Source organism: Anolis sagrei, chromosome 1, assembly GCF_037176765.1.
Source record: "Anolis sagrei isolate rAnoSag1 chromosome 1, rAnoSag1.mat, whole genome shotgun sequence".
NCBI lineage: Eukaryota > Metazoa > Chordata > Lepidosauria > Squamata > Dactyloidae > Anolis > Anolis sagrei.
This window is the reverse complement of record NC_090021.1, coordinates 321,664,111-321,686,362: the sequence shown is the minus strand read 5'-3', so window position 1 is coordinate 321,686,362 and position 22,252 is coordinate 321,664,111. Positions and strand designations below refer to the sequence as shown.

The following is a 22,252-nucleotide window of genomic DNA, read 5'->3' as shown; positions in this document are numbered from 1 at the left end:
TTGGGGTTGCATTCAATGGTTAGTGTGGATGGATGGAAGGAAGGGGGTCCGTTCTTGGCTTTGGACTGCAGGGAGAGCGCGGTCCCTTTAACAAGGCCAGGCTCCTCCCCGGTCTACTGACCCTTCGGAAGGGCATTCCAGGCTCCAAAGAGGCGGCGGCTTCACAGCTCATTGTGGGCTGTGATGGAAGTTCTGGCCTTGATCGGGGTTCTGTTGCGCGTGTTGCTGGCTCTGGGGCTCCTGGCTTTCGGGCTGTATTGCGGCTACATCCAATGGGTTCATGTCAAATACGACCACATCCCCAGCGCCCCCCGAGCCAGGTGAGAGAGAGAGAGAGTGGCAGCAGAAGCACCACTGGTTGCCTTCTTTGCATCTGCACCAAGCAAGGGCCAACTTGGGCCCTCCGGGTGTTTTGGACTTCAACTCCCACCATTCCTAACAGCCTCAGGACCCTTCCTTTTACCCCTCAGCCGCTTAAGTGGCTGAGGGGGAAAAGGAAAGGGCCTGAGGCTGTTCGGAATGGTGGGAGTTGAAGTCCAAAACACCCGGAGGGCCCAAGTTGGCCCAGGCCTGCTCTACACTGTAGGATTCATGCCATTCAGCACCAGAGAGAAAACATTAACCTGTAATAACAACATAATAAGACCAAAGGTCTGTTTTTGTCCAGCACTTGGACCTGAATAATAATGTCACACAATTGGCAGCAGCGTCTTTCTTGCTCAGCCAAAATATTCCACCTGAACATTAGGAAGAACTTCCTGACTGTGAGAGCTGTTCAACAGTGGAACTCTCAGCCCTGGAGTGTGGTGGAGACTCCTTCATAGAATCATAGAGTTGGAAGAGACCTCTTGGGCCATCCAGTCCAACCCCCTGCCAAGAAGCAGAACATTGAATTGAAAGCACCCCTGACAGATGGCCATCCAGCCTCTGTTTAAAAGCTTCCAAAGAAGGGGCCTCCACCATACTCCGGGGCAGAGAACGGCACTCACAGTCAGGAAGTTCTTCCTTATGTTCAGATGGAATCTCCTCTCTAGTAGTTTGAAGCCATTGTTCCATGTCTGCTTGAAAGCCTCCTTCTTTGGAGGCTTTCAAGCAGAGGCTGGATGGCCTCTGCTTTGAATGCGACTTTCCTGCTTCTTGTCAGAATGGGGTTGAACTGGATGGCCCACAAGGCTCTTCCAACTCAATGATTCTATATCGGAATATAACTGGATGCTTTCCTTATTATTAGTAGTAATTTAATGTTTACCTGCCTCACCCTGTGACTCAACGTAGGGTTTAACTTTTTAAAAACACAGAGATAAAACATTCTTGAATTGCATATAACAAATATACACAGGTACAATGCTGATTAAAATCCATCCGCTTAGTTTTTTTTCGTGTCAGGAGTGACTTGAGAAACTGCAAGTCGCTTCTGGTGTGAGAGAATTGGCCATCTGCAAGGTTGTTGCCCAAGGAATGGCTTAAGGAGCTGGGCATGTTTAGCCTGAAGAAGAGAAGGCTGAGAGGAGCCATGTATAAATATGTGAGGGGAAGTCATAGGGAGGAGGGAGCAAGCTTGTTTTCTGCTTCCCTGGAGACTAGGATGTGGAACAGTGGCTTCAAACTACAAGAAAAGAGATTCCATCTGAACATTAGGAAGAACTTCATGACTGTGAGAGCCGTTCAGCAGTGGAACACTCTGCCCCAGAGTGTGGTCGAGGCTTCTTCTTTGGAAGCTTTTAAACAGAGGCTGAATGACCATCTGTCAGGGGTGATTTGAATGCAATATTCCTGCTTCTTGGCAGGAGGTTGGATTGGATGGCCCAAGAGGTCTCTTCCAACTCTACGATTCTATGATTGTATGATTCTATGATCCGGTGTCCCCTGGGCAATGTCCTTGCAGATGGCCAATTTTCTCACACATGAAATAAAAATATTATTGTGAAAGGTCTGAGTCTATATAACTTCTCCCTGGGAGGGCGACATGCACTATGTTTTTGCTGATAATTTACTTTACTGTGAAATTCAGCCATTAATTTACAGTGGGCCTATTGTATCCACAAGGGTTGGGTGATGATGACGACGACAACGATAATGATGACATTTATTTATATCCCATTTATATCTCTTGATTGAGGGCCCTTTATCCCAGGATCTGATCCCAGACTATCTGTCTTCAACTGGAATATATGAGTCCCCACTGGCAGATATCCTGAGATAAACAGATAATCTGGGATCAGATCTTGGAATAAAGTGGCAATGTGGAACGGTCCTGAGACCCAAAGTGAGTTCCGGGACTCTCCAGAGATACTTTTAAAAAGTGGAGTTTACAGCCCATGTTATCAAATTGCAGTGACATGAATGTATACATTTTAGTGTGCCTATATTCATCTTGCTGCCATTTACAAACATGGGACTCAACAGTCCTCAGTAACTGGAAATCATGAATTCATATCTCATGGATCCGGAGGGCATGCTATCCATAGGAATTTCTCCTCTCTGACTCTCCTTATCTCCCTGCTTTCGGTCTCACCTTCTTCGCAGGTGTGACTTTTGGCTGTGGAACTCCCTCCCCAGAAAAGTTAGATCAGCACCCTCCCTTCAGAAAGAGAGTGAAAATGTGGTTCTGGAATCAAGCCTTCAGAGAACAACCATAGTGCAATAGATTAACTGGAATTATGTGCAATGACAACTGGAATGACCTGGATTATGATTGCAGATAGCGTGGTTTTATAGTGATTGTAATGTTTGTAAAATGTTTACTGTATTTTAATTTTAATTTTAATGTTTGTTTTGTATATTGCTGTTAAGGCATTGAATTATTACCTATCTGTAAGCTGCCTTGAGTCCCCCTCGGAGTAGAGAAAGGCGGGATAGAAAATATTAAATAAATAAATAAATAAATAATCTTGCAATCTAACTTTTTGAAAGTCAGTGTATTATCCCCAGCTTAATCATCTCCTGTCTTTTTTTTAAAAAAAACAGCTTTTTCTTTGGTCATCTTCCAATCTTGTGGAAAATGCTGAAGAACAAGGAACTTGTGCATGATCTCTTTCTGCAATGGTAAGTTTTATGGAAATTATTTGGATAGCTCGACATAAGAGACCATGAACTGCAGTTCTGGTGCTTTTAAAGTTTCTTCATCTTTAGGATTTAAATGTCTAGATAAGATCTGTATCATATATATATATGAAAATTTAACCTTAAACATTTTATTCATAAGGAAATTCCACCTGAACATTACGAAGAGTTTCCTAACTGTGAGAGCTGTTCAGCAGTGGAACACTCTGGCCCGGAATGTGATGAAGGCTCCTTCGTTGGAGGCTTTTAAACAGAGGCTGGATGGCCATCTGTCGGGGGTACTTTGAATGCAATTTTCCTGCTTCTTGGCAGGAGTTGGACTGGATGGCCCACGAGGTCTCTTCCAACTCTGTGATTATATGATTCTATAATCAGTATTGATTTTTTTCTGGTAGAGTATTGTTGTTTTTGAGGAATCGGATATTTGGGTGTAATCAAATGTATTGTTTGCAGATTCAGAAAATTTGCTTTGGTTATTCTTAGCAGCCTGATGTATATCATTGAACAACAATAAAATAATGTGTCACTCTTCTAGAGCTGATCTGAAATGTTTTTCTCAGTGTCTTTTGGTTATTTGTAACCATCAGCCATAAAACAGCCATGAGAACAAACTTTTAAAAATAATTATTTGGTTCTTTTGTAACATCTATTTATATCTTGTCTTTACAGGGCGGAAGAATATGGACCAGTATTGCGTTTCAATGCCTTTCACAGAGTCTCCTTGTTGATCTTAAGTCCTGAGGGTGTCAAGGTATGTTGTGAAATATTACCTTCGTAATGATGAAGAGAAATATAACAAAAGAGCTCATGGCATATTCAACAAAGTGATCATATCTTCCCATAGCTATTTTTGTTGTTGTTATTTTCTTAAATTATTATTATTATTATCATTATGTGAAATAAGACAGAAATGTATTCCATTTTCAAAACTTCATAACCATGTTTTTGGCAGGAAAATAAAATAAGAAAAACACTCTACAAAATGAAACTAATATGTATAATGCTCTAGGTAGAATAATAACATTCTACCTAAAGAACAATCCTATGTTCAAGGGGCTGCGGTACTGTAACGTGTTAAACCGCTTAGCTGCTGAACTTGTAGACCGAAAGGTTGGCAATTTGAATCTGCAGGACGGGGTGAACTCCCACTATTAGCCCTAGCTTCTGCCAACCTAGCAGTTTGAAAACATGCAAATGTGAGTAGATCAATAGGTACCACCTTGGTGGGAAGGTAAACGACGCTCCATGCAGTCATGCCAGGCAGATGACCAAGGAAGTGTCTACGGACAACGCAGGCTCTTCAGCTTAGAAATGGAGATGAGCACCACTCCTCCAGAGCCAGAAAAGGAAGTCTTACCTTTATTTGTGTTTGTTGTTTCTAGGCAGTGAATGTTTGCCTTTGTGTTTGTGTGTGCTGGAATCTGCCCTGAGTCCCCTTGAGGATAGGTGATAGAAACTGAGATTTATTCTGTATGTATTCTACTTGAAATGGACTGACTAGAAAATTTAATTTTAGGAATACTTGATGTTGCCACAATACCCAAAAGACCGATTTGTATATGGGCGCCTTTACAATATGTTTGGTGTAAGGTAGGTTAATATAAAGTTCAATTGGACATGACATTTTTGTTAAGAGAATGGACCAATATTCTTACTCAACTGTAATTCTTAAGGCAACTGTGCAGATGATTTCTACGGTACTACATATAAAGTTTTGTGTTAGAAATATTTGAGAATTCAGGTATGGACCAATGAAAATTGTATATGAATTGGTGAAAACTATGTATCAATGATGTCACCAAAGTTCTGGGTGATCTCCCCTAGTTTCATCTTGACATTGAGCAACACAATAAAGTTCAAGACCTTGAGCAGGAGTTTTTTTCCCATCATCTGATGTAAATCCTTTTCCATTCCCAGACCAAGTTTAAAACCAGTTCGGAATGAGTTTAGAGATAATCTATTTAATCCAGAAAGGCCTGGAGTTGCAACAACACTGTGTTGTTGAGAAATTTGGTCTCAAAACAGAACATTCGATACTCAGCAGATATTATCCAACTCAATTATATGTGATTATGTTTTCCCCCAGTAGAGGTCTTATTAATGTTCTTATCACAGTTTCAAATAACCGAAAATGAATTTTAACATGGCTTCCTCAGTTGGTAGATCATTTGGCCAGGATGTGTACTCCAGTACACATCCTGGCCAAATGATCTACCAACTGAGGAAGCCAACTGAGCAATAGCATAAGAACGAGAGAATAGGAGAGATGTGAAGTGAAAAGAATATACAAGTGCTATAGCCTGTCCTTCAAATCATGTTTGGTTGATCAAAATATAACCAGAACTAGCTCCAAATAATAGAGATTCTTTTCTCTGCTTTTTCCAGATTTTTAGGAAATGGGTTAGTAACAGATCGCGAATATGACCATTGGCACAAGCAGAGGAGAATTATGGATCCAGCCTTCAGTCGAACGTGAGGAAAAAAGTAGATTTTTGGAGTGGGGCTTTTTCAAAGGCTGATATGGATTTTAAAGGGATGGTATAGATTTTAACCCATGTGAATACTTTTATTTGCATAGGAAACTACCAGGAAATAGCAGGGATCCCTGGGTACAGCTAAGAAAGAATCTGGCCTGTAACCCTGGATATATGTTGCTAACCAGAGCTGAAAATACTGGGATCTGTGGACCAAGAGTCGGACTTAGTTTAAATCAGATGTCTTTGTTCATGTGTGTGCGTGTGTATGTGTGCATATATATATATAGTGTGCAGTGGATAGTAATGCCATTTTTCTTTCTTCTGACTGTGAGTAATTTGTAGAGCCCAGTTTTTCATAGAAAAGTAGCTACATAAACCACAAAGCCCTTTCTTCAGCAGCTTGTATTAATTTCAGTTACCTGATTGGCCTCATGGAAACATTCAATGACCAAGCAGAAGAGCTTATGATGGAACTGGAGAAAAAGGCAGATGGAGAAACCAAAGTGGATGTGATGGACCTTCTGAGACGGGTGACGCTGGATATCATTGCAAAGGTTGTGATTACATGAATGTTTCTTTTCCATGGATGTAGAATGTGATGCAGAGACCAACACTGCATCAGCTGAAGACATATATTTAATTGACCAATGAAAATATCACGATGCCAGGGCTCTGCCGTATTCATGTAGAGATGAATCAAACAAACTCCCAGTTTGTGCTAAACAATTTAATTAAAGCAATACTTACTTTCTGGCTGTTTTAATACTCCAAACTATAAAACATAAAGACAGCACTCAGCCACAGAATATAAAACAAAAACTGACAGCAAACACTGTTGCAGTTTCAAGATAACACCGTTGTCAAAAGGTCCAGTTCAGTGGTCGAATGCCGAGAGTCAGTGAGCAAGTCCAGGGTTCAAGAGGTCCAGGGATCAAGAGTCTATACCAGGGGTCCACAAACTTTTTAAACGGAGGGCCAGGTCACAGTCCCTCAAGCAAGAAAAACAAAGACAAAAAGCATTTTATGAAATCTGTTGCTTTTTCCTGTATATTAAACGTGAGGAAATAATTTAAACTTTAGTTCTTCTGATAATTAATTGGTATCAGTATTGAGTGCATGGAGGTTAAAAATGTCACTGAGTTCTTTCCTTGTTTTTGCTTCAGTCAACCCAGCTGTACTTATGCAAATAGAAACTGTAGCTGAAGGGAATCCACATTTCATTTACACACAGTGCCCAATTCAGAAACCAAAAAATCAGAGGAATAATTTAAGAAAGTTTCATTAATGTCAATGACAAAGCAATCTATCAATGTTTCCTGTCACTTGACAAAAGAATCAGTCTACTGTACTTTCTTCCTACTATTAATTTCTATGTCATCAAGTTTTGCAGAAAAAGATTCCTAAAATTTTGCAAGAAAATTCATATGAACTTTATATTTACTGATCCAATGAAGTAGGTCAGCAGGTTCGGTTATGCAAAAAGTATTGCTAAATTTCCAGAAATTTTCACATGAAGTTCACATCTACTGAACCAATGGAGTTGGACAGATTATTTGGTTGTAGAAAATTAATCTGGGTTTAAACAAAAATAGACAAATTTGGCATGAATTAATGGTGTTGTTTGCTATGTTTCTACATGGCTGCTAAGGTAGAAGACATACCATTTCAAGTTTTCAGTTGCTGTATCGATATGTTGAGATGCATATTTATTATGGCCTTAGTATGGATGGAGTTAGCCCAAAGGCCATTTATTCCAATCTCTTTCTGCCATAAGGGAACATACAATCAAAGCGCTCCTGACAAACTGCCATCCAGTCTCTGCTTAACAATGTCTTGGTCTTTGAAGCAGCAGAAAATGATCTTACCTCCTTCTCAATCTGACATGCATTAAAATATTTAAAGATAGTTGTTATGTCCTGTCTTCGCCTTCTCTTCTCCAAGCTAAATATACTCAGCCCTCTCAGCCTTTGTTGTAGGGCTTGTCTTCCAGACCTTTGACCAATTTGGTTGTCCTTCTTTGGACCCGTTTCAGCTTGTCAACATTTTTGAGTTTTAATGCCCAGAACCAGACACAGGATTCCAGTGAAGTCTGACCAAAGCAGAATAGACAATGACTTCCCTCAATGATTTCTAGTCCTCATATCTTTGACCTCATATCTGTTAATATTATTAGGTGGCTTTTGGCCTAGAACTGAACACCTTACATGATGAGCAGACACCTTTTCCACACGCAGTGAACTTGGTCATGAAAGGGATGACTAATACTCGCATACCTCTCTTCAAGGTCAGTACAGATTTTTCATTTGAACTTACTCTTGGGATTGTTTCTCAAACTCATTCATTCTAGATTTGTACAAACCTAGAATTGGAATTGGAAGCCCCTGGTAATGCAGTGACTTAAACTGCTGCGCTGCTGAACTTGCTGACCGAAAGGTCGGTGGTTCGAATCCAGGGAGTGATGTGAGCTCCCGCTGCTAGCCTCAGGTTGTGCCGACCTAGCCATTAAAAAACATTCAAATTTGAGTAGATCAATAAATACTGCTCCGGTGGTCCACACTCTGGTTACATCCCGAATAGATTACTGCAATGCACTGTACGTGGGGTTGCCTTTGAAGACTGTTCAGAAACTCCAACTAGTGCAACGGGCGGCAGCCAGATTACTCACTGGAGTGCCATACAGGGAGCACACCACCCCCCTGTTATGTCGGCTCCATTGGCTGCCGTTCCACTTCCGAGCACAATTCAACGTGCTGGTCTTGGCCTATAAAGCCCTATATGGTTCCGGCCCAGGTGACTCCCCCCCCCCCCCACTTGTGAAATTCACTCCCCAGCAAGATTGGAAGATTAGTCCTCCGTCCTTTCCTTCAGAAAAAAGCTAAAATTGTGGTTTTGGAACCAGACTTTTGGCTAGTGGATGCAGCAGCACTTTGAACATGGACTGGACCTGACGACTGTTATGATAATTGGAAATGGATATGTGATTATGTGATTATATAATTAATTGTTACTGTTTTTAATCTTTTATGCATTTATGTTTTTTTTTTTATATTGTGGCATCGAATTGCTGCCTGTGTTAGCCGCTCTGAGCCCCCCCCCCCCCCCCCCGGGGGTTGAGAAGGGCGAGGTAAAAATGCTGTAAACAAACAAATAAATAAATAAATCAGTGATCTGTAAAGACTGCTTGTTTTGGCCTGGCAACTCTGTTTGCATGACCATATGCACAGCTTGAACTGTTTGTACACTTTGCATCTGACAACTTTCATGTAGTTCACAAATCTTTTTGACCACCACAGCATTCTATATTGACCCATTCCAGATATATGGTACTCAAGATTTTTGTGCTGGTTCTTGCACTGCTTTCCTCTTTGCTCCCTAGTATGACTTGTGCAACCTAGTAGAGTTTTATCTGTCATTAGACCCACACCAATTTCTCCTGTTGTCATAAATGTTTATGCTGGGAAATACTTACTTATTTTCTGGGTTATTTCAGACATTTATTATTGATGCATCTGTGACCCACCTAATATTCAGTAATTGTTACATCCTGTTAGCAGCTTTTCTTGACTTGGCATCCTTAACTGGTATCTCCATGTAAGCTGTGGGTTAATGCCAAAAGGTGGTCTAAAGACCGCCCTGAGTTGCCTAGACCACCCTGAGTCGCCTGCGGGCTGATATGGGCGGGATATAAGTGATGTAAATAAATAAATAAATAAATCAAAACCAGATTGAACTGGAAGAACAGAAAAATGTATAGTAAGACAATCCTAACCACAAAATTGATATATGCAATTTCATTTTCCTACGTCTGTGGAATAATGGGTCTCTCTAAGAATTTTCCTTAGGTCCTCCTGGTGATTCTATGGTATGTGTCCCCTGGAAGTCATCATATAATTGTGCTGGAAGACCTAGCAAATTTCTAGAGAGGGTATCTCTAGAAATCTCTAGGTCTTCTAGTTCAGTTCTATGATATGCTGAGACATAAACTTCCCTTAATAATTTGACAGGAGCAATATTCTCACATGCAGTAACCCAAGGAATAGCAAAAATACATGTATGTGACACAATATCTAAATAATAGGAAGGCACCTGCAAAATTATTTTGGCACTCCTGCTGTTCTCTCTGTTGTGAATGTGATTGTAGGTTAAGGTGTTGAAGTCTCCAGTCTAGTGTACGATATTTCAGATTGATTGACTTCATTGACTCCATAATGTGGGTGCCATTCTTAGCCATGGGGCACTTTGTAGGTTACATACTAAGCTGTTCCTTTATTTCTTTATGAAACATACATGGCATTTTTCAATGCAAGTGTTCAAGATATCATACAACTAATAAAATAATATTTTACTCATTAAGAAAGTGTGTCAAATGAAACAGTAACATAAAACTTAAGGAACAGCAGCAACACACTATAAATTTAGCTGGTATTTTGATCAATGGACTGTAGGGTATCTTCTGGTCAACCCCATCTTAGCAGAAGACAGAGGTCACTGTGATACTCACATTAAACTTGAGATTATTAACTGTTTAGTATATGCCAGGAAACAGAAAGACTGTGAGAGAGATTCGGGAAAGCTTGAGGCTGCTACGTCGCACTGGAAAAGAGTGCATTGAGAAGAGGCAAAAGGCTATTCAGAATGGAGAAGAGGTTCCCTTGGATATTCTCACCCAGATACTAAAGAATGCTGGTAAGAGGCTTATTGTGGATGAAAACGCTGAAATACCAATAAATTGTTTGATTCAATTATTTCTATTTCTTCTTCTTCTTCTTCTGATTATTATTATTATTATTATTATTATTATTATTATTATATTTGAGTATATTAAATATTACAGGATGTATTCATTATAAGTATCATAGTAATAATCCTGGGGAAAGGCAGAGTATAATTCCAGTAAACCCCTGGTGGTGTAATGAGTTAAACCTTGTGCTGACAGGACTGATGACCTAAAGGTTGTCGTTTCTAATCTGGGGAGTGGGGTGAGCTCCCATCTGTCAGCTCCAGCTTCTCATGCGGGGACATGAAAGAAGCCTCCCACAGGATGGTAAAACATCTGGGCATCCCCCGGGCAATGTCCTTGCAGGCAGCCAATTTTCTCAGACCAGAAGCAACTTGCAGTTTCTCAAGTCGCTCCCGACACACAAAAAAATCCAGTAAATTTTTTAAAAAATACTCAGTATAATAATCATTACAGAAGCCCTACTTATCTGATGGGTTATTGTCAGAAAACAGAAAAGCTTACAAATGCCAGATTGAACTAGCAATAGTACTGAGTTACTGATAACAAAAAAACCCCAATAACAACATCATCCCAAAAATGCAGCAGCAGTAATTGAAAGAGGGTTAAAAATGCTACTTTTTGGTCTCATTCACAAAAACTATGCCAGAAGAGCTAGATTGTACTAGCTGGTGAGGCTTTAAAGAGATATACCAACTATTCTTTCTTTTTTGCCTTTGTTAGCTCAAGAAGAACATCATGATATTGAAAATATGCTGGACAATTTTGTCACCTTCTTTGTCGCAGGTTTGTGTATTGTGTTATCCTTTGTAATACATAAGCCCTGTTTACATATAAACTGAGGCATAGATTCATAAGGAGTCACAATCTAGTCTAACCCCTTAAACATGCAGGACAGAGATTAAATGGCCTTTTCTCAGGACTGCTTTGTAGGGGTGAGATAGTGAGTGTGAGATCGGTTTATTTCTCCTCTTTTTTTCATTTACTTTGGGTGGTTTTTGTGGTTACGTCTGGTATAAGTGGCAGTTGGTAATGTTAAGTAGAATGTAGCTGTGTATTTTTAGTGCTACTTATCACAACATCTTGCTTGTTTGTATTACTGTTCCGTTATGATCTTTTTTTTCTCTCAAATAAGACTTACTTAAAAAAGAAAATTTCAAAAACAGAAGTAGCATTTGAAACTGAATTGGCCCTATGGTTGATTTGGAAAATATGATTGAAAGAAAGTAGCAAATTTTAGTGTGTTGAATGACAACAGTTGCAAGATTGTTGTACAGAAAGCACTGGAAAATAATAAGTCCAAATATTGTAGAATATATAAAAAATAATGGATTTGGCTGAATTAGATTAGACAGCATTAATAAAGACAACTATAAAGACTTATTTAAAAATCTGGCAACCTTTTACGGACTATGTCAAGAAGGAAAAAAAGGGAGACTGGTTTTGAAATCTAGAGAAGAAAAATATTTTCTTATCATAAACAAAGTAAGCATATTAAATGAAATTTAGAGAGAAGGAAAAATATAAATAAGTTAACATACTGCAATCAGAGAAAAGACAATTTTAATGGGTCATGGGAATAGGATGATATACTGTTTACTGTCTTCATAATTTGTCTCTTTTTCTCTCCATATTGCATTATAGTCACCACCACATAATAGTCACACCTCTGTTTATAGGGTTCCAAAAATGATATATTTTTGTTTACCTTGCATAATAGACACAGCTTCATTTTGGGCTGATTTTTCATTCCTCCCTTCATTATCCAAAGGCAAGGCAGTTTAAAAATTATAAAATGGAGCTCTCTGAAGCTTAACTCCTTTACTCTCTGTCCTTCTGAGGCAAAGCAGTTTACAAAACCTGGAATGGAGTTCTTTGGAGAAATGTGGAAGGAAGGATGGTCCAAGATCCAGAGACTTCTGTTCCAGTTTATATAAACTGATTTATCTCAGAGGAAGAAGAAAGGAGAGAAGACTGGAGCTTCCATTTTGTAGTTTTAGAACTGCCTTACCTTCAGGGAAAGAAGGAAGACTGGTGGAGTTTTTTTCCCTTTCTTTTCTGAGTGTTAAAGCATCATACTGGCTGGATTGGTGGTTTGAGATGAAGAAAACTGGGCATTTCCATTTAGGACAAGAATAGGCTACTTCCAAGGGGCCAAGAACCACTTTTTAGATTAGGCAAGTGCTCAAGAACTGTATTTCTTTGTGTTTAGTTTTTTGTCTTATAAAAATACATGGTATAGCTCAGGCATGGGCCAACTTCGGTCCTCCAGGTGTTTTGGACTTCAACTTCAAATTGTGGGAGTTGACGTCCAAAACAACTGAAGGATCAAAGTTTGCACATGCCTGATACAGCGGCATGCATGTGAGGCAATGTGATGTCATGGTTTGAGTACTGGACTACAGCTCTGGATACTAGGGTTCAAATTCTCACTCGGCCACAAAACTCACTGAGTGGACAAGTCAGAAACTCTCAGCTTCAGAAAAAGCCAATGCTAAATCTCTTCTGAATAAATATTGCCAAGAAAACCCTGAAACAGGTTTGCTTTAAGTCAGAAGGCACAAAACTACAATTTAGTTTCATAAGCTGTTGTCAAATCGTAGAGCTCTGTTTTATCCCCTTTCCTTCTCCGTCATTTAACTATTTTCTCTATTCAACAGGCCATGAAACCACAGCTAATCAATTATCCTTTGCTGTGATGGAATTGTCACGACACCCAGATATAGTTGCAAAGTAGGTAATTTGTCTAATTATTCTTTATTTCTCATTATTCCCTTAAATGTTTTTCAATTTTTGAAAGCATCTGAGCTACTTGAGTGGTGAACAGCTGCTATGGACTTTGAGCAGCTACAGTCATCAGCAGTTCTCACTATTATATTGACATTTTCTCATGCCTATCAATTCTCCCAAACCTGCCAGCATGGTGCAGTCTTAAATATGTCCACACAGTACACTCCATTAAGTTTTTGGGGTGTTAAAAGGAACATAGGATTGCACACTAAATTCTGAGTACATTATATTTGGTGACAAGAACAAGGTCCACTAGATACTAGTTCGAATAATTAGTGCAATGATTGGTTAATGAACACTGGAATGGAACAATGGGTGATGAATCTGGAACATGTTTTTGATGACGACACGACAGTGAATGGGTATTGTAGTAACTGTTTATTAATTGTGTAATGTATTAGGTTGTTAACTGTTTCTATACTGTAGCACTGAATTTTTGCTGTTCGTATTTGTTGTGAACTGCTGTGAGTCGCCTTCGGGCTGAGAACAGCGGTATATAAGTAAGGTAAATAAATAAATAAATAAATACAGTCGAAATCATGTTGTAATTTAACATGTCTCTTGGACCTGCTTTTTAGACTCCAGGCAGAAGTGGATGAAGTCATTGGTGTGAAGAAAGACATTCCCTATGAAGATCTCAGAAAACTTGAATATTTATCACAGGTATGCATCAGTAAGAGAGCCAGCATCATATTCACGTTATAACTCTGGAGTTTGACTATGGACTATAACTCTGAACTATCACTCTGGAGACTTTAAATCATTACACAGTCATGGAAACTAACCAGATAACCTCAAGGTAGAGTATCTTGCATTTGTCATTGTTAAATTCATTTTGTTAGTTTTGGCCTATCTCTCTAATCTGTTGAGATCATTTTGAATTCGGCGTCTGTCTTCAGGGGTATTAGCTATCCCTCCCAATTTGGTGCCGTCTGCAAACTTGATGATCATGCCTTCTAACCATCTAAATCTATAGAAATAAAAATGTATGTTCGTTTATGGGATTAACATAACTCAAAAACCACTGGATGAATTGACACCAAATTTGGACACAATACATCACTTTTGAAAATGATTAGCCTAACCCTACCCTGGCTATCAGGTCCCTGCTTTACATTTTACCCATATCCATGGCCTTATGCTACCTTATTTATTTATTTATTTATTTATTTACTACGCTTATATACCGCAATTCTCAGCCTACTGGCGACTCATTGCGGTGTACAACATAGAAAAACAGGTGCAAAAACATACAAACATAGTGACAAATAATCCGCAGTACATCATTAGCAAAAATCTCATCAAAAACATCAACATTATTACAAAGCCATTCCGAGTCGTCTCATCGTCAAGTTCACAATCCAATACCATTTCCGTTGTTCCATTCCATGGTCAAGTTACCAGTCATTGCACTTCTATTCAAATGCCTTCTTAAACAGCCAGGTCTTTAGCTTCTTGCGGAATATCAACAGGGAGGGGGCTAGCCTGATGTCTACGGGAAGGGGAATACCTTGTTGTATTAGTCTTGGCCCAGCCCTATTTTAGCTATTTAGCAGGCCTTGGAAATGAGTAGCCCCAGGTCCTACCCTGGCCATTAGTTAGGACCCCTATGCACTTTACCCGGCCCTATGCTTCCCTGTTGGCCCAGCCCTCCTATAGGTGTTCTGCATGCTTTAGAAATAAGTAGCCAGGCCCTACCCTGACCATCAGTTAGGACCCTGCTTTGCATTTTATCGACTCCCCCAGCCCTATGCTACTTCATTGCACTCCCCCAGCCCTCTAATAGTTGTCTAGCCCCACTCTGAATTCCTGGCCATTGGTAGTTAAATTTTACCCAGTGGAATAGTACTGGAACTGGCTTTTAAATTTTAAAATGTATGACTATTTTAATAGTATTATGTTTATGCTTTATAATGCTTATTCTGTATGATTTTAGCAATTGAATGTTTTACCTATGCTGGAAACCACCCTGAGTCCCCTCAAGGAGACAGAGCGGTATACAAATAAAGTTTATTATTATTAACAGCCTTTTGAAGGCAAACATAAAGCTGATGTGGTCCTTTGTGAAAATGAGTTGGACACCCCTGCTTTAGATCTTCTAGTGTGGCTCTATAGTCTCCTTTTGGTTTGCTGTTGAAAGTAATGTTTGGATCCTCAGTATTTAATTTAAATTGTCTTTATTGACTTAGGTCCTTAAAGAAGTCTTACGATTATATCCACCAGTTCCAGGCACCGTACGCTGGACAGGAAAGGAAAACGTCATCGAAGGGGTCAGAATTCCAGCAGGCACTACATTGATTGTGAGTCTGATGAATGGAACTGCATTGCATGGATATCCAAAACATCTGGGAATTCAACACCAATTCTCCAGTGCTGTGACTGAATTTTCTACCCATTATAGTTATCACTTATGATTCTATAGGAGCCTAGAAGGGCAAGAACAGTTGTTTTGTCCCTCATTGGAAAATTTGAAATCTTGTTCTTTATTTTAAGAGAAGTTCCCTATTTTAGGGTTAGAAGGATTTGCTTTTTATATAGACCAAACAAGAGGCTTTTTACAAAATCTGACTTTATTTTAAACACCTCCACACTTTAAAATAAAGACAGGAATGTGTGCATAATTTTATCTTGATAAAATAGTGAAGAGTAGAGACTTCACACTGGCAACAAAGATCCGCATAGTCAAAGCAATGGTATTCCCCGTAGTCACCTACAGATGTGAGAGCTGGACCTTAGGGAAGGCTGAGCAAAGGAAGATCGATGCTTTTGAACTGTAGTGTTGGAGGAAAGTTCTGAGAGTGCCTTGGACTGCGAGAAGATCCAACCAGTCCATACTTCAAGAAATAAAGCCTGACTGCTCATTGGAGTGAAGAATAGTAGAGGCCAAGATGAAGTACCGTATATACTTGAGTATAAGTCAACCCGAATATAAGCCGAGGCACCTAATTTTACCACAAATAACTGAGAAAACAGATTGAATCAAGTATAAGGCGAGGGTGGGAAAATGCAGCAGCTACTGGTAAATCTATATAAATAAAAATGTAATGTTTGTTTGTGGGATTAACATAACTCAAAAACCACTGAACGAATTGACACCAAATTTAGACACAATACGCCTATCAGGCCAACGAGAGACCGTCACTCATAAAAACACTGAAAAACACAGTAGAAGAGACTCAAAAAGCAAAAAACACATTACAATGCATGCACAAAACCACATATATATACTTAAACACACATATACACAAATATATATACACACAAAACACATATACACAGACTGAGCCACAGCAATGCGTGGCAGGGGATGGCTAATTGCAAAATAAAAATAAGATACCAATTAAATTACATTAATTGAGGAATCAGTAGGTTATATATTTTTAAATATTTACAAAAATGGTAATTTAAGATAAGACTGTCCAACTCTGATTAAATGATTATTTACCTTCTTCAGTGTAAATGTGCTTACATATCCTTCCAATAATAATAAAGAGAGCAACATAACAAATGTAATAACAACAACAACAATAATAAAAAGAGTAAAATAATGAATGTAGCAATAACAACAATTATACAGTAAAATAATAAATGTATAATAATAGAGTAAAATGATAAATGTAATATTAATAAATAGAAAAATAATAATAAATGAAACAACAACAACAACAACAACAGAGTAAAATAATAAATAACCTTGACTCGAGTATAAGCCGAGGGGGACATTTTCAGCCTAAAAAAGGGCTGAAAAACTAGGCTTATACTCGAGTATATACAGTACTTTGGCCACATCATGAGAAGAAAGGAAAGCTTAGAGAAGACAAATATGCTGGGGAAAATGGAAGGAAAAAGGAAGAGGGGCCGACAAAGGGCAAGATGGATGGATGGTATCCTTGAAGTGACTGGATTGACTTTGAAGGAGCTGGGGGTGGTGACAACCGACAGGAGGCTCTGGTGTGGACTGGTCCATGAAGTCACGAAGAGTCGGAAATGACTGAACAAATGAACAATAATCCTAAAATTGGAGGAGACCCTAAGGGCTATCCAGTCCAACAACATTCTGTCATGTAGGAGCAACCAATCAAAGCATGCCTGACAGATGGCTATCCAGTCTCTGTTTAAAAATCTCTAGAAAAGGAGATTCTCCCAACCTCCCACCACAATGTTGGATGGGGTTACACTCCCCCTGAAGATGCAGGTTCACAGCTTGGGTGTGATCCTGGATTCATCGCTGAGCCTGGAACCCCAGGTTTTGGTGGTGACCAGGGGAGCATTTGCACAGTTAAAACTTGTGCGCCAGCTGTGCCCATACCTTGGGAAGTCTGACTTGGCCATGGTAGTCCAAACTTTGGTTACATCCTGTATAGACTACTGCAATGTGCTCTACGTGGGCTTGCCTTTGAAGACTGTCCAGAAGCTTCAAATGGTTAGTCCAACTAACGGCAGTTAGTCCAACAAACGGCAGCCAGATTGCTAACAGGAGCAGCGCTCAGGGAGCGTACAACTCCTCTCTTGTGCCAGCTCCATTGGCTGCCAGTTTGCTACTGGGCACAATTCAAAGTGCTGGCTTTAGCTTATAAAGCCCTAAACGGTACTGGCCCAACTTACCTGTCTGAACGCATCTCCCCTTAATGAATCATCTAGGACCTTAAGATCATCTGGGGAAGCCCTGCTCTCGTTACCGCCTTCGTCACAAGTACATTTGGCGGTGACGAGAGACAGAGCCGTCTATGGAATGTCCTCCCTATAATATTAGATCAGCCACCTCCCTTTCAACATTCCGGAAAAAAAACAAGAAGTGGCTTTTTGAACAAGCGTTTCCAAATGCAGAGTAACTGACATAGGAAAATGGAATGACGACAATGAGACCGGACAACGTTTTTAACAAGGCGACACTATGAATTTATATTTTATTGATATGTTTAATTTTTATTATATGTTATGTTTTTAATTGTATTTATGATATTGTAAGCATTGAATTTTACCCTGTTAACCGCCTTGAGTTGCCTACGGGCTGAGAAAGGCAGTATACTAATACAGTAAATAAATAAATAAAAAATCTGGTTGAATCCAAAGTTGTTAATAGCTGCTTCCTAATGGTCAACCCTCATTAATTTCAACTCTTTTCTTGCTGTTTTGGCTACACTATCACCAACTAAAATTTGCTTAGAGGAAGATCTGTAAGAAATGTGTAAGAATCTTATGAGGTTTTATGTAGCAGCAGATAATTTAGGAAGAACCTTAGTCTTTGGATGCATCTAGAATTAATGCAAATCGACACCGCTTTAACGACCATTGCTCAATGCTAGGAATGATTGAAATTATGGTTTTACAAGCTCTTTGGCAATATTGAGCTCTTGGCAGCATTAAGGATTGTGCAGCGCTAACCAGAGAAATGGATCAGCATTCCATTCATGTATGGAAGTGATTTTTAAAGGTTTGCTTCATGTTAGTAAATGTAAATTATTCTTTTCCCCAACAGTTTAGCACATACATTATGGGACGACTGGAAAAGTATTTCAAGGATGCACTTACCTTCAATCCTGACAGATTTAACAAAGATCAACTAAAGTAAGCCTCCTTCTGCCTCCTTCTGGAGTTTGCTCCAAGTAAAACCAAAAGCCATTACATTTTCAGCTTGATCATAATTTCAATGTCTGACCAGTGTCTACTAAAGTTGTTGAATGACCAGAGAAAAGTTGGTCTGATCTGCCCATTTGTCTTGTTTATCAACGGAAATTAACAAAGTGTAATTTCTCTGTCAAGATGCAGAAGAGCGTTGTTGCTTTGCAATATCAGGAAAATAAGTTACTACTAGAGTTGTAGCTGGGGGGAGGTGTATGCTATTGAAGTGATCTCTTCTTTCTTTATATTTTTTAGGCCTTACTTTTCCTATTTCCCATTTGCTCTTGGACCTCGTTCCTGTATTGGGCAGATATTTTCACAGGTGAGTAAGAAGGTTGTTGTTAAGATTGCCAGATTTTTTTGAGAGCAGGCATCCATCCCTTTAAATCACTAGTTCTCAACTCGTGCTCCCCATCAGCTCTAGTCATGGTGACTAATGATGAAGAATACAGGTGTTTTGGTCCAGCATCTGGAAGGCCACATACAATGACATGGTGGGCAGGAGCTTGAGTCTGACTCATGTGTTTTATGCAAAACTGGGCTCCTTGGGGGGAAGAAACAATGCAATAAAAACAACTGAATGCAAACAGCTCACTGTTGTATTTTTCCTTTTATGACAGATGGAAGCTAAAGTGGTGATGGCCAAGTTTTTGCAGAGATTTGACTTCCAGCTGGTTCCACCACAGAGCTTTAGAGCTATAGATACAGGAACACTGAAGCCTTTAGACGGTGTCCAGTGCAGACTAAAGCCACGCCATCAACTCATTCGTAAAGAAGATTAAATGAAATATTGGTTGCCAAGTACTCTCTACAATCAGACATTCATGTCCACATATTCAACCATCCTTGGGTTGAAAAAATATTTTTAAAAGATGGTTTTATAATGCTATATAAGAGGCACCATTTAATATGCTATTATATAATGGAAATGGATGATCCTGCAACCCAACCCTACAGATGATTACATAGGAAATCCTGGAACCAGTTGGAGTCCCAGATGGAGCTGACATAAACCACAGAGCACTGATGCACATTAAAGACTTTATTTCAAATGGTTTTTTTAAAACAATGAGAGTTTGATGTCTGATCACTGCAATTTGAAGCTAGTCTTAAATTCCATTAAATGGTCAATGTAGAGGGGGAATTAGGAGGACATTCTTAAATTTGGACTGCAGAAGGGAGGGGATTTTTGAAGGCTTTTCCTTAGTTATGGATTACCCATTGGCATGAGGGTTTCCAAGCAGTCTTCAAAGGATTTGACTCCAAATTATCTTTGATTCATTTATATCCTGCTTTTCTACTTATAAGAGATCCAAGGCTTTTTACCCCCAAATTTAAACAGGTTACAGCTAAAAAAATTGTGGAAAAGTTAAAAGATAACTATTCTGTTAAAAATATCATACAGTAGAGTCTTGCATATCCAACATAAACGGGCTGGCAGAACGTTGGATAAATGAAAATGTTGAATAATAAAGAGGGATTAAGGAAAAGCCTATTAAACGTCAAATTGCGTTATAATTTTACAAATTAAACCCCAAAACATCATGTTTTACAACAAATCAACAGAAAAAACAGTTCAATACATGGTAATGTTACGTAGTAATTACTGTATTTACGAATTTAGCACCAAAACATTGCAATGTATTGAAACAGCTGTGGATCCAGGCAGGAGGCCGGCAGCATTGGCTAATACAAAATGTTGGATGAGAGAAGGTTGGATAAGCAAGATTCTACGTAGTTAAAACTTTGTAAAGCACTTTTATCAATACCTGAATAAGGCCTGAATAAGCACATTTTTGCCTGCCTTTGGAAGGAGAAGAGTGTGGCAGAATGTAAAAGAGAATGACAATATCAATGGCTCCATGGTACAAACATCCAAATTCCTGCAATCTCATCTCTTTCTGCTTGTGAGTGAGCAGCTAAATGTGTCTGCCTCAGTTCACTTGTACTATCAGGACATTAAATTGTATACATGAATTATTGCTGGTTTAATAAGCAGACTGAAAAGGCAGTGGGGTAAAAAGAAGTTAAACTAACATGAACTAAAATTTAACAAACTGTGTTTGAAGATTTAATTGTAATTTGTACCATTTTGGGGTTGCGAGCCACATTCAGTCCCATTCAGAGGAGAAAGTGGGTAATATAAAGAATAACAATAACAACAATAACAATAACAGTGTGTTGTCGAAGGCTTTCATGGACGGAATCTCTGGGTTGCTTTCAGTTTTCCAGGCTGTATGGACCAAATGCTTCTGGAACATGGCCATACAGCCTAGAAAACTCACAGCAACCCAACAATAACAATGATGATTATTTAGAGAAGATTTAGGGATGCTCAAGAAGACGTTGTAACCTGATTTGAAAGCAAATTGTGATTGTGCAAAAGAGGGGGAAAGGGACTGTTTGAAAGAAGAACTATGGTTGTGAAACTGGACTGACAGGAAAGCAGAGATTGTGCAAGCAAAAACGGAAAGGAAATTGATAGTGATTGTTGAATAAAAAAAAAGAAATCAGAAATTGTGAAATTCATTGGCTTTCTAGAGAAAATTTCCGGACTGGATCTGGAAAAAATGAATGGATTTAAAAGAAGATAAATGTGAAAGCAGCAGAAATGTGATGGAAAATAATTAATTGTGCTTTATTGATTGAAAGTAATAAAAAGTGAAATATATTACAATGGGATTTACAGATGTTGTAAATGGCATTCTGCTTTCCGAAATTCGTATTTATAGTAGAGTGGCCCACAGTTCAAGAAGTAAATAGAAGCTATAGATGGATGTGGGTATGATTTGAAAGCTTTTCCCCAAAAAGGTCCTGTTTTTTATATTTATGTAAGTCTTTTGATCTTTAAGGTACCACAACAAGTTTACTTGCTTTGCAGGAATAAATCAACAGTTTTCTCCTCTGATGTTAAGTGTTGCTCTATTGGATTGCCATCTAGTGGCTATCTGAATATGTTTTACATGCCTGATAGGATGCTTCCACATATTGTGGCATTTAGTAGTTCTCGCCAAAGCAGTTTATCTATCCATCTCAATTGTTGCTGAAGAAACAGCAGTCATAACATTTCCTTCTTTGGCATGATGAGGTCAAAATGTAATAGCCTTGACAATTTTGAGTCTGGATTTCCTATTTTCTTAGTCACTCGTGTTCTTTCCTCTAGCTAATAGTGTTTCTAACCAACAACACAGTAAGAACCATTGGTTGGAAAGTATGTGTTCAGGAGGAAGCAAATTTACTAGGGGAAAAGTCATGCTAATCTAATTTTGACTGCAATTTATCTTTGTTTATCTCTCCCTGCCTACTAGACAACATTTTTGTGCATAGATTAGATTGGCTTATCCTCTAAGAACCCTCGGTGGTGCAATGGGTTAAACCCTTGTGCCGGCTGGTCTGCTGATCAATAAGTCAGCGGTTTGAATCCGGGAGAGCAGGTTGAGCTCCCTCTGTCAGCTCCAGCTCCCCATGTGGGGTCATGAGAGAAGCCTCCCACAAGGATGGTAAAGCATCAAACGTCCAGGCATCCTCTGGGGAACGTCCTTGCAGATGGCTAATTCTCTCA

General features: G+C 39.1%; 1 protein-coding gene across 1 annotated transcript; it reads left to right on the top strand.

The window, feature by feature from the left end:
* Window positions 1-115: 115 nt before the first annotated feature.
* On the top strand, window positions 116-21,372 carry LOC132762545 (cholesterol 24-hydroxylase-like). The gene is made up of 15 exons (XM_060755634.2): window positions 116-320; window positions 2,968-3,045; window positions 3,733-3,814; window positions 4,580-4,653; window positions 5,449-5,535; window positions 5,956-6,094; window positions 7,714-7,824; window positions 10,070-10,226; window positions 11,002-11,064; window positions 12,939-13,011; window positions 13,647-13,731; window positions 15,258-15,368; window positions 18,548-18,636; window positions 18,946-19,012; window positions 19,311-21,372. The coding sequence occupies exons 1-15, from the start codon at window positions 184-186 to the stop codon at window positions 19,470-19,472; spliced, it is 1,515 nt and encodes a 504-aa protein (XP_060611617.2). The 5' UTR covers window positions 116-183; the 3' UTR covers window positions 19,473-21,372.
* The last annotated feature ends 880 nt before the right edge of the window (window positions 21,373-22,252 follow it).